Here is a 13,374-nt window from a genome sequence, read left to right as displayed (position 1 = left end):
ATCAATTAAATTTAAAACAATACCCTTGAAATACCAGTTAAAATATATATTTCCAGGAGGTAACAGTTATAACAGTTATAATTATGCCAGGCCAGCTAATCGGAACAGGTGAGTCTTCAATTTTTGTCGGAAGGAGCGGAGGTCCGTGGTGGTTCTAATATCGGGGGGGAGGTCATTCCAGAGGGTTGGGCCCATCACAGAGAAGGCCCTACTCCTTGGCGCCGCCCGCTGGCATTGCCTAGTGGATGGCACCTGGAGAAGCCCCTCCCTGTGAGAGCGAATTGGCCGCAGGGATGTATGTGGGAGGATGCGATCCCACAAGTAACTAGGTCCTGTGCCATGGGTGCTTTAAAGATGGTGATCAGAACCTTGAAACGCACCCGAAAAACCACAGGCAGCCAGTGCAGCTCGCGCAGGAGAGGTGTTACGTGGGAATATCTGGTACTCCCCATGACAACCCGCGCGGCCGCATTCTGGACTAGCTGCAGTCTCCGGGCGCGTCCCAAGGGAAGCCCCATGTAGAGAGCATTACAGTAGTCTAGGCGAGACGTCACCAGGGCATGAGTGACCGTGCGTAGGGCATCCTGGTCCAGTAGGGGGCGCAATTGGCGCACCAGGTGAACCTGGTGGAACGCCCCCCTTGCCACGGCTGCCACATGGTCATCCATTGACAGCTGGGCATCTAGGAGGACGCCCAAATTGTGCACCCGTTCCACAGGGGGCAATTGCTCGTCCCCTATGGCCAGCGATGGAGTCAGCTGGCTGAACCGAGTTGCCGGTAGCCACAGCCACTCAGTCTTGGAAGGGTTGAGCTTGAGTCTGTTGTCCCCCATCCAGACCCCGACGGCTTCCAAACACCGGGACATCACTTCGACAGCCTCGTTGGGGTGGCTTGGGGTTGAGATGTACAGCTGGGTATCATCAGCGTACAGATGATATTCAACCCCAAAACCACGGATGATCTCACCCAGTGGCTTCACATATGCGTTGAACAGAAGGGGCGAGAGGACCGACCCCTGCGGCACCCCACAAGAGAGTGGCCTCAGGGTCGACCTCTGCCCCCCTGTCAACACATATTGCATCCGGCCAGAGAGGTAAGAGCCGAACCACCGTAAAACGGTGCCTCCGACTCCCATCCCCTCCAGCCGGCGCAATAGGATACCATGGTCGATGGTATCAAAAGCCGCTGAGAGGTCTAATAGGACCAGGATAGAGGAACAACCTCTATCTCTGGCCCTCCAGAGATCATCAACCAACGCGACCAAGGCTGTCTTTGTGCTGTGCCCGGGTCGGAAGCTGGACTGGCGTGGGTCTAGATAGTCGGATTCATCGAGGTGACATGGAAATTGCTGCGCCACCACATTCTCAACAACCTTCGCCAGGAAGGGAAGGTTGGAGACTGGACGATAATTAGCTAGCTCCATTGGGTCAAGTGAAGGCCTCTTGAGTAAGGGCCTCACCACCGCCTCTTTCAAGGCAGTTGGTAAGGATCCCTCACCCAATGAGGCGTTCACCAGGCCCAGAAGCCAGCCTCGTGTCACCTCCCAGGATGCCAGTACCAGCCAGGAGGGACACGGGTCCATTGAACATGTGGTGGGTCGCAGCCGTCCACGTAACCTGTCTAAGTCCTTGGGGGCAACAGAGTCAAACTCCTCCCAGAGTGGTCTCACAAGACTCGCTGTTGACGGCCCGTCCAGTCCACTGGAGGGGGCCCATCCGCTTCGGATCTGAGCGACTTTGTTCTGCAGGTATTCCCCAAACTCCTCTGCTCTTCCCTGTAAGGGTGCCCCCCGCGTCTCTTGCGACAAGAGGGAGCGGGTCACCCTAAACAGGGCGGCAGGGCGGTTATCCGCAGATGCAATGAGAGCGGCACAATGTCTGCGTTTGGCCGCTTTCAATGCCATAAGGTAGGTCCATAAATAGGCTCTTACCTGTGCTCGGTCAGACTCGGAGCGTGAGGACCTCCACCTGCTCTCTAGACGTCTTCTGTGGCGCTTCATCACCCTCAACTCCTCGGTATACCAAGGAGCCCGGGTGGGTCGCTGCCGTAGGAGAGGTTGCAAAGGTGCAACCCGGTCCAAGGCCCCAGCCGTCGCCCTATTCCAGGCGGCCACTAGGTCCTCCGACCGAGCGTGGACCAGGGCTACAGGTAGTGGCCCAAGCTCCGTCTGGAACCTATCCGGTTCCATCAGGTGCTTGGGGCGGTACCAGCTTGGACAAACGGGCTCCGCCTCCTCACGGTGGAGGGTAGCGCCAGGGAAGTCTAGCCGGAGACATGAGTGATCTGACCATGACAGGGGTGTGACAGCTAAGTCCCCTATACCCAGATCACTCGTCCACTGCTCAGATACAAACACAAGGTCCAGTGTGTGGCCACCTTCGTGTGTGGGGCCCTGAATTAGTTGGGTCAGGCCCATGGCTGTCATGGAAGCCATGAACTCCTGAGCCACCTCGGATGCTGCTCCCGCCGACGGCAGGTTGAAATCCCCCATAACCAAAAGTTTGGGGATCTCCACCGCCGTCTCCGAGATCAGCTCGAGGAGCTCGGGCAGGGCCGCTGACGTATAGCGAGGAGCCAAGTATACAATCAGCAGACCCCACTGCCTCCCTGGGCCCCATTTCACATCTAGTGACTCACATCCGGGTATCTGAGGGACAGTGAACTCCCTCGGCTCTAGACAATCCCGTATAACTACCGCCACCCCTCCACCCCTACCCAGGGCCCGAGGCTGATGGAATGCATGGAAACCCGGTGGGCACATTTCCACGAGGGGTAACCCACCCTCGTGACCCAACCAGATCTCCGTTATTCCTGCAAGGTCCAGCTCCCTCTCAGAGATCAACTCATTAATGAGGGGGGCCTTGTTGGTCACGGACCTTGCATTGCAAAGCACCAGCCGCAGGCCCTGTCTCTGTAGTTCCCGACCACCTAGGTTGCGGGGGTTGGTACGAACGACCGGGCGTAGCCAGCAGCCACGGTCTCCCAACCGACCTTGTGATCTTCTCTTGTCCTCGCATCCCCCCCTGCCCGCGACCGTTGTAATAAAACAACCCTCTTCTAAACTTTCCAAATCTAATATCAGTTCTTTGGAACAAAACTTGAGCAAATGGGAATTGAAGAAAGTTGGAGAAGAAATATACCCTATTATAAAGTGATGATGGATTTCACCTATAAGGTTCAGTATAAACTTCACTGAACTAAGGATGTGTCATAATTTTGGTGAAGACTTGCACAGGATTATGTCCCAAGGTGCAATTAAAATGTAGAGCAGATGCTTTCATGTAGAAGATCTCAGATCCAGTTGCAGCCTCTCTAGTTAAAGGGTCAGTGCTGTGCAAGACCTCGGACTCTGTATTGCTGTGTCCCTGTCCAATAGACCGGAAATTTGGATTCTTTTAGATTTCAAAGCAATGATGAGCAGGTATGCCTTATTCCAAGGCGGAATAAGAAAGTAGTACAATAGTAAATTAACATGAGATAGTTGTAACATAATAGCCAAGAATATAACATAACACAAGACAAGGAGCAAAGACTGTTGAAGAGTAGAAATATACAAAGAAAGGAAGACCTTCACCCTTCTGCCAATCATGGAATCCCAAAGAGATGATAGTGGGTGGATCACTTCAAATCCAGAAAATATCCGGCATTCTCCTGTTTAATTCTGTTTAATTCTGTTCCATTCCATGTGGGTGGGGGTATTGACTTGCTTATAAAGGTTCTGAATCATCATTACTCACACTCTTTTTTAATCACCTCATTTCACTGGAATTTGCCAAGGGCAAGTTCATCTTCTCTTGTATTTGGAGTCCTTTGTTTAATTCTACCATAATTGAGATGATCAAGGTTAAGGAGTTGTTTGGTAGTTAAGGCGTAAGCTTAGAAACCAGGTGACCATGAGCTCTAGTCCTGCCTTAGACATGAAGCCACCTGGTGACTCTGTCACACTCTCCCTCTCTCTCTCTCTCCCTCCCTCCCTCCCTCCCTCCCTCCCTCCCTCTCTCTCTCTCTCTCTCGAGTTCTAGGATGCAGGCAATGGCAAACCACTACTGAAATCTTGCCAAGAAAACTGCAATGACTTATCCAGGCACTTGCCAGGAGACAAGACTGACTGGAAGGCACCATAACAATATTAATAATAAATGGCAATGAGACCATCTCAAAGTTAACAAGTATCTGTTTTCAAAAAAAATTGATTGAAAAGGAGATGCTCACCAAGGAAATGGCAAAATAAAATAATCCCAGTATACTCTTTAGTGACTAAAATAAATAAATGTTTAATACTGTATTACAGGTAGCCCTTATTTAATGACCATAATGAATCCAGAATTTCCAACATAAATCCTTGTGATTGTTAAGCAGGTCACCACCTGACCTGACTTGATTTTACAACCATAGTAAGGTGAATCACCATGATTGTTAAGTGAATCATGTGATTGTTAAATGAGTCACATGGTCATTAAGTGAATCCATTCTCCCAGAGGAAAACAGCAAAAAATGCTACAAATTGTGGCCATGTGGCCAGGAAATACTGTAACTGACTGGCAAGTGTCCAAAATGCTATCTCGTAACTATGGGAGGGAAGTAATCAATATCTTTTGGGGGGTACATTGTAACCTTGAGCAGTCGTCAAATGAAGACTATCTGTACATCCTCATTCATTAAAAGGAATAAAATTATAGGTACCAAGCAAAAGAAGTGCATATCACTTATTCAGTCACTCCTCTATTCAAACCCTTCCAAATCTTGGTGAAACAACTAGCACCATTTCCTACGGTGCAGTAGAGTTCCCATTAATCTGATAGATAGTTCCCAGTTAGAAATACAAAAATTTGACTCGATGTGAAGTAGTTTTTTTTTATCTTCCTGTACCTAAAATCTTTTTAACAGCCTTTTTGGTCATGATGGAGCCATTATCTTGTGATTGGTAACAGTAAAAATACAATTGATAATTGTATTGTCTTTGGACCTTGACAGCAGAGATATGACCCTTCTTCTTTTTTTCAATTTTAAAAAAGGCTTTTATTTATTTATTTAGGAAATTTATATTGTCGTCTATTCGCATATGGCAACTCAAGGCAGCTTACAAGAATATAAAAACCTTATATAAAAAACAATAAAACTAATAAAAAAGAGAATCATATAATAAATTAATAAAATAATATAATAAAATCCCACCCTGGCAACAACATATCACACAAGCCATTTAATGGGCTTCATTCCGCTCTGGCTTCCCCAGGCCCACTGACAGAACCAGGTCTTCAGCGCCTTGAGGAAGAGTGTTAGAGTGGGGACCATTCTAATCTCTGGCGGAATGATGTTCCAGAGAGAGGGAGCCACCATGGAGAAAGCCCTTCTTCTGGGTCCCACCATGTGTATCTCCCTAGGAGATGGGACCTTCAACATTCCTTGCCTCTCTGCTCTGGGGAGTTGGGTATATGTGACCGGAAAGAGACGATTCCTCAGATTATAGTATCAGCCATTATATCCATCTGGATTACTGTATTGAAAATTTTGAGAATGGGAGATATTATTATTTGGAAACAGTTTCTGCTTAAACTATACACTGGTCCTTCCAATTGATCTCCACTGCTTTTTAATATCTTTTTAATATCACATTTTTAAATATGGAGGTTTGGAGCAGAATGTCAGTACATTGATGTATCCAGACATGTATTCTCTGAAACTTCTTCAGTTAATAGAGTGTTTCTCTGGAATATCTGCCTGCAGTTGATAATGAATTGAACTTAGTGGGTTCATATATTGAATTTGGAATCAAACAAGATGAAGATGTTCTTTGTGAGGGTCCATAATTCCAGAGTCAGGGTAGATTTTGTTCTGAATGGAATTGCACTTTTATGAAGGAGCAGATATAAAGTTTTGGAGTATTTCTCAATTTTCATCTCTCTCCAATCTCTCTCCAAGCGAGGCAACAGCTAGAGATACTTTTCATTGGCTTTAAATGATATGCCAACTCCTTTGCTTCCTGGAAGAAAATGATCTTAAAACAGTCATGTATATTCTGGAAATCTAACTTTAAGCAATTATGGGACTGCCTTTATGTCTAGTCCAGAAATTTGAGTTGGCACAGAATTCAGCTGCCAAGTTGCCCTTTGGAAAATCACATTAGTGCTGAAAATATTGTAGAATCAATCACTTCGTTTTAGATGAAATACATAGTGTTGATTATTATATTTAAAATCATCTATGGCTTGGGTTCAAGGCATCATCTGAGGAAGTTCAGTTAAAGCTGCTGCAGGCAACCAGGAATCATGCCTTGTCTGTAGTCACCCAAATTCTTTAGAATTAACTCTCTGTTGAATTGTGGACCTTAACTCAAAAAGCCCTATGGCATGGTTTGAATTGTTTATTTTGTTTACATTCTTTTTAATTTTATTTACATTATTATTCTAGCAGAGTTTTAATTTAGGTTTTAAGTTTTTACTATAGGTTGTCAAGAGACTTCAGCAATTGTCAGTATAATAATTATTTATTAATAATTTTAATAAATAATAACTGAATAAAATTTATCCCAGATATTGCAATGAAAGAAAGAACTCATGTCGGGTTTACTAGTTACTGGGATTGGCAGAAATTTCATAAATTGGAATAGGTTGTGCAGACTAAATTAAAAATGGGATTATCTGGTGATGTGGAATGGAACAGGCAATCAGTTTTTCCCTAGAGAACATTATACCATCATTTCAGGTGATATTGGAACAACAATGCGAGGTAAAAATAGTGAAATTACATTTGACTTCAATCCTGTATGTTCTCCTAAATCCTTATGCCATACCTCCCAGAGTTTAGTTATAAATGGGATGTATATTATGGAGGCTAAAAGAGTTGTAGAACATTAAATTGTCCTAAATACATGGTCTCACTAACTCCTGTGTATTTGATCCTGATTATCCAGCATTCATTGACTCTTTAAATGCACACCCAATATTTTCAAGAAATGCAAAATAGAGGATCACTGGATAATCAATTTGTGAGATAAAGTCTTCAAAGATATGGTCTGATTGGGTTATGGTTGCTTTGAAGATGTTAAAGGTTGCTTTGAAGGAGAATCCAGATTTGGATTGCTATGTGTATCCATAGATTTAATGTTGTGCAGAGAAATAAATATGGCAAATAGCAATGCTGTGAAAAGTGGTAACTGAATAGGTTACTTCTGGATATGACTGAACATGCCAAGTTAATTGTATTTGCAATTTATATAATGAACACAATGTGGGTGCTTCCTGTCTTGCCAATTTGACACAATGCCTACATCAGTTTAAATATAAAACCCCTAATGGTCACATGAGCTGGGTTTTGCTTTTGTCTCTCCAGGAATGTGTTGATGGCAGCAAAGCGAGCCAATCAGAGTGGGCACTTCATCTGGATGGGTTCTGACAGCTGGGGTTCCAAAATTGCCCCCGTGAGAGATGTGGAAGAGGTTGCAGAAGGATCTGTCACCATCTTGCCCAAGAGGGCATCTGTTAGAGGTAAGCCTAGAAATTTTCAAGCTTAGCTTGTTTTAGCTTGTTCTTTGAATTTGGTAAGTGTATAAAAATAAAAATCTGTTATCATTATTCTTAGCTTGTTACATTCATTCAGATGTCATCCATGCTTTTTGATGATTATGGAAAGAAGCTCATTTTGATTTGGGGTACATTAAAAGACCTTATTCCTTGAATGTCCATGATTTGCCTTGAATTTTGCTCTGCTGAAACTTATATCTGAACAACAGCTTGTTTAGCAACAAATGATGTATGTCTCGCTTATGATCAGACTGCTTGCTGAAAAGGTGTCTCGATCTGTTAAAAAATGACAATAGATGTTCTGAGCTAAAGTGGATAGTTTCATGCTTATGAAGCCTATATTGTTTTATATTAAAACTTCAGTATCATCAGCCATGTGTGGCCAAAGCAGTGGCTCAGGAGTTAGTCTCACATTTAGGGAGTAGCAAGCTTCTGAGTAAATACTTAGTGCACCAGAACTAAAATTATAATCCTTTTATACAAAAAAAGGCAAAACCAACTCATCTCCCACCCTCCAGCATTCTTTATTCCAGTATCCAAATTCTATTTTAGTTGCTGTAGCTATTAAACAATTGGGAGTCAGAAAATCTGGTGATCTAGTTCAAGAAAAGGCATGTGTGGCCCTCCAGATGTGGTTAAATTTCAATGCTGATCATTATGACAAATGTAGAATGATATGATATGTAGTCCAGCAGCATCTGGAGGACCACAGGTTTCCCACTTTTCATGCCAGTAGATAGTGATGTATCACATACTGTCTTCCTCCCACAGAGATATGGATTATAACATGGAGCAAAATTCTAGTTTATGGGATCATACAGTGATGTTTATTTGTGGTAACATTTATACATGCTGTAGATAATCATAACAATGTGCCATCTGGAAGATTCTTTCTGAAATGCTCAGTAATTGTTATGATCATTGAGAGTGATATATCCCAGCTGAAATTGACAAAAGGCTATTAAATCAGGGCTATACTAAAGTTGCCAGATACAGGTTGTAAAAATCCAGACAACCATGTCATGGCAAGAAGAACAAAAGACTAACCCTTTGCTAATGGTCATTCAGAGCTTTAAAGCCAGATGTTAAGATACTGTAAGTTAAGATTTCTCAACTTTCCAAAATGGCAACAGTACTCAATTGAGTGATTTATTTTGTGTTACCATTGAACAAGAAATGAATATACCTTACTACTTTTCCTTTGATTCAATTCTAGGGGTCATTTTGAAGGCTGAAGCCAGTCTGCTTGGCTTGGTACTTTGAGTGAACAGCATTTTCTTACAAATAACAGATTAAGATCCTTCTTTTCCAGTATGAGAAACAATGATGAAATCAGAGATACATTTGTCAGTATACTTTGTTAGTGCACTTTCTTGATTTTGATTGGCATTGGATAATGTAATGTAATTTTCATCATTTCTCTTACCACATACCAATATCTTTTTTTTAATGGTTAGAAACTTAAAATAATGGGTAACAATGTTCATTCTTACTTTACTATACAAGTGGTTTTTTTTAAAGTTTACTTTATTGTCATTGCACATGGTACAATGAAATTAAATGCCGTCTTCAGTGTACATTACAATTTTACATTCTATATAACTGAAATTGAAAACCCAATATTGCACTATATCGTATAATTCAATGTGGTTATTACCCTGGGATAGAAGCTGTTTTTCAGCCTGTTTCTCCTTGTTTTTATTATCCTGTACCGTCTACCAGATGGCAATAGTTTAAAAAAAAGTGCCCAGGATGAGATGGATCTTTGAGAATGTTTTGAACTTTCTTAAGGCAGTGGGAGCTATAAAGCTCTTCCAAAGAGGGCAAGCAATGATCCTCTGATTATTGTAAAATACCTGTGTAAACTTCTACATCAATCCAAATATCAAAACTATATTGCTACCAAGGACACTAGTACAGAAGCCAGAAGCATTTCCAAAAGAAGCTGAACTCAATTATTGATGGCCGATTTCATGGATCAGAAATATCCAGTAATATTTTGTCACATGTCAGTTGTAACTCTCTGCAGAAACCAGACTTTTATTCATTTCAACTGTGTTAAAAACCACACTCGTAAAATACAAAACAATTTAATCACAGTTTATACAGTTTTATTGACTTTTTGATGTCTTGGCAGACTTTAATAGATAAATATCGTGTAAAATAAATAGATATGAGAATATAATAAAAGTTCGTTGTAAAGTCACATTCTACAACAGAAATAATAATATAGAGACCACTGGATTGTATGTGACTCATAGATGCTGTGCGCCTCTGCTAAGAAAAGGAAGGAGGCAGAAACCATTGTAACTTTAGTAATACTCAAAGACCAAGTTTAATTACCAGAAGCAATATTTTAGAAAAATATTGCCACCTTTTTCTAAGTTGCTCAAAACCTACAGTTGGAGATCTCCTGTCCTAAGCACGATCAGGATTATTCCTATGCATTTGAGATGATGGTATCAAGATATTTTAAAAAAGACTTTCACTAAGATCAAGTAGCTCTGATGTACTCTCTAAGAAGACTGTTAAACATACTTGCTTTCAGCTTTAGGATGAAACATCCCCAGTTGGTAAGTATTGCAAAGCAAGGACAACTCAACCTGAGGTTTCCAACTTAACCTGCATTTCTTTAGCATGCTGCAAAAACAAAATATCAGCTCTATTACAGTACTAATGGGCATCCATATATTCTCTTTTAATCAGCAGGGCAAAATGATAAGTTGCTCTTTGGAGTTGTATTTTAAAGTAGTGCTTAGCTGCATCCCACAAAGACAAAGCTAGATTGGAGGTACAGGGAGATCCTGGAGGACAGAAGAGAAAAACAGCCTCTTCAAGGAAATTGGTGTTTTGTAATTCCTCCTTCTTTTCAAGAGAAAACACTCATTGCATCCTCTCAAAATTTGAGACATGCCTACTAAATTGAAAAGGCTATCCTTTCTGCTTTGAGGAGGTCAATATCATTATCAGTAATTTGTTAAATGGGGTTCTCAATTCTCTTCCAATCTTAGCCCCCTATTGTTATGCTATGAGTCCTTGTTTCTTATGAGTTCCTCTTCTGTTGTGTTCAATATAAAATCAGTAACTCACTCCAGATTTCAGACCCACTTGCAGGATTATCTGAGGGCACGTAATAACACTCCTTGCTGAAGTTCAGTAACTTTAGGTCAGAACAAACCTGGGAGAACACTATTTATGATCTTTGTAAGAAGAAAAGTACAATGAATAATCATATTAAATTCAGATCCTTTTAATCCCAGGCTTCCTCTTTCAACATTTTATGTTACATTTTGAGGAAGTTTTTGTATCTTTGATTTGGTTTATTCTTCAATGTTCCAATCCTGCTCTTTATATATTTGCACACACATTTTCTCCTTTCAGGTTATTAAGATTTCATTTGCAAAATGATGACCTTCTCATTCCTCTTATTTAATGACTCAAGGTAGCACACCAAAAGATTAAAACATGCCATAACAATAAAGAACAAAAATAATAAATGGAAATGCCAGGGAAAATCAAACAATCCCTCAACAATTCAGTTGATTGGTAAATCACCCTGACACAAGGCCTGCTGGAAGATTCCAGTTTATAAGGGTTTTGTAAAGAACAGCAGGAATAGGGCAGGAACAAACCTAAGGGGGAAATACTGTTCCAGAGTCCAAAGTAAGATACCTCTCTGAGTTCCAGAAAAAGGCATTTTTGTTGTTGATATTGTTGTTGGACTCAGAGCAATTGATTCTGACAGGTCTTATGGGATGGGGAGAAATATTTGGAGAAAGTAGTAAATATCTAGGCCCCAAAGCTATGAAAACCTTTATAGATTATCATCAGCATTTTGAACTGAACCTGGAAACAAAGTAGTTACTGGTGTAGTTAACAAAATAGAAGTGTCTCGTAGGTGAACTGAGATGCATTCATAACTACTTGCACCACCATATTCTGGTCCAGATATAATTTTGGAATGGTTTTCAAGTACAGTTCCATGTAGACTGTGTTACAATAGTCCAAACTAAAGGTAGCTATAAGACAATTCCCCAATTGAGGGTAAAATACAGTTGATACAAGATAAATCAAATCAAAGGCCCTCCTAAACATGGCTGACATGTACTTTCCCTTTGAGCCTAGAAACAAAAGTTTCATTATTTTTTCCCAGCTGTCTTTCTATTAGCCCTAAAGAAAAACATCTGGTTTCAACAGTACTTTTACTCTTTATAATCTTCTGAATTATTGTATGCATTTGTATTCAAAATTTTCTGGCTGTTTTACATGTCCATCAAACATGTTGAAATGTCCCTTTGTGTCATTCACATTTAAGGTTAAATGTGAAGACATTAAATGTTCTCTTTGTTAAGCTTTTTGCAAAAAAATTCTCGAATCTTTAAATCCTTAAAGTCTCTTTTTATTTTTATAATCCTGAAAGAAGGTTTAATTAACCAAAAGGAATCTTATCTTTGCTGCAGAGGAAATTCCTCTATATTTACAGATTAATTATTTCACAAAGTGATTAAGAAATGAGGAAGGAAGTCTTATTTTCCATATAGGCAGGGACGTGCGGTCAGGGGAGGCAGGGGAGGCAGAGCCTCACCTCTCTTCATGAAATAATAGTATATAATATTATATACTATATGTATGTATATATATATATATATATATATATATATATATATATATATATATATATATATATATATATATATATATATATATATATATATATATATATATATATATATATATATATAATATTATAATATTACATACATCCGTCAGCCGCGCCCGGGAGCTGCGGAGGCAGAAATGTTGTTGGCGCTCCCGGATGACGAAGCCATGAAAGCGACTGGAGAACGACCTCACTGCCCCTTTCGTTGCTTTCCCATTCAGGCGGCTGCGCTTGAGGAAAAGCAGCTCCGCGGGGCCCGGCGGCAAGGCTTGAGCGGGGTGACAGAGCAGCCGCCTGAATGGGAAAGCAATGAAAGGGGCTGCGCTTTCACCGCGCTGAAGCCTTGCTGCCTGAATGGGAAGCCGTCCTCGCTGCCCCTTTCGTTGCTTTCCCATTCAGGCAGCAAGGCTTCAGCGAGGTCAAAACGCAGCCCCTTTCATTGCTTTCCCATTCAGGCAGCAAGGCTTGAGCGGGGTGAAAGCGCAGCCCCTTTCGTTGCTTTCCCATTCAGGCAGCAAGGCTTCAGCGGGGTGAAAACGCAGCCCCTTTCTTGCTTTCCCATTTAGGCAGCAAGGCTTCAGCGAGGTGAAAACGCAGCCCCTTTCTTGCTTTCCCATTCAGCAGCAAGGCTTCAGCGAGGTGAAAACGCAGCCCCTTTCTTGCTTTCCCATTCAGGCAGCAAGGCTTCAGCGAGGTGAAAACGCAGTTGCCTGAATGGGAAAGCAATGAAAGGGACAGCGAGGACGGCTTCCCATTCAGGCAGCAAGGCTTCAGCGGGGTGAAAACGCAGCTGCCTGAATGGGAAAGCAATGAAAGGGACAGCGAGGACGGCTTCCCATTCAGGCAGCAAGGCTTCAGCGGGGTGAAAACGCAGCTGCCTGAATGGGAAAGCAATGAAAGGGACAGCGAGGTAGGCTTCCCATTCAGGCAGCAAGGCTTCAGCGGGGTGAAAATGCACCCCTTTCGTTGCTTTCCCATTCAGGCGGCTTTTCTGTCACCCCGCTCAAGCCTTGCCGCCGGGCCCCGTGGAGCTGCTTTTCCTGGGCAGCGATTCGTGAAGCCGCTTGACAACCACACAGCCGGCACACCACCTCTCGGGTCGTTAGGAAGCAAACGCAAAGGAACCCACCGCCACGGGCCCACGTTTGTGGGCGCCGGCGGCTGCAAGCCTTGGACAGGCTCTTCTTCTT

At 42.3% G+C, this 13,374-nt stretch overlaps 1 protein-coding gene across 1 annotated transcript in view; it reads left to right on the top strand.

Moving 5' to 3' along the window:
• The window catches only part of GRM4 (glutamate metabotropic receptor 4), a 341,390-nt gene that overhangs the window by 234,172 nt on the left and 93,844 nt on the right, over positions 1 to 13,374 (top strand). The window contains exon 6 of the mRNA XM_081949329.1: positions 7,334 to 7,488. Within this exon, the coding sequence (XP_081805455.1) occupies positions 7,334 to 7,488 (155 nt within the window). The remainder of the gene's footprint in view (positions 1 to 7,333; positions 7,489 to 13,374) is intronic.

This window comes from Natrix helvetica (genome assembly GCF_964273705.1).
Source record: "Natrix helvetica genome assembly, chromosome: 3".
Taxonomy (NCBI): Eukaryota; Metazoa; Chordata; class Lepidosauria; order Squamata; family Natricidae; genus Natrix; species Natrix helvetica.
The sequence above is the reverse complement of the archived record's forward strand: the minus strand, read 5'-3'. Positions and strand labels throughout refer to the sequence as shown.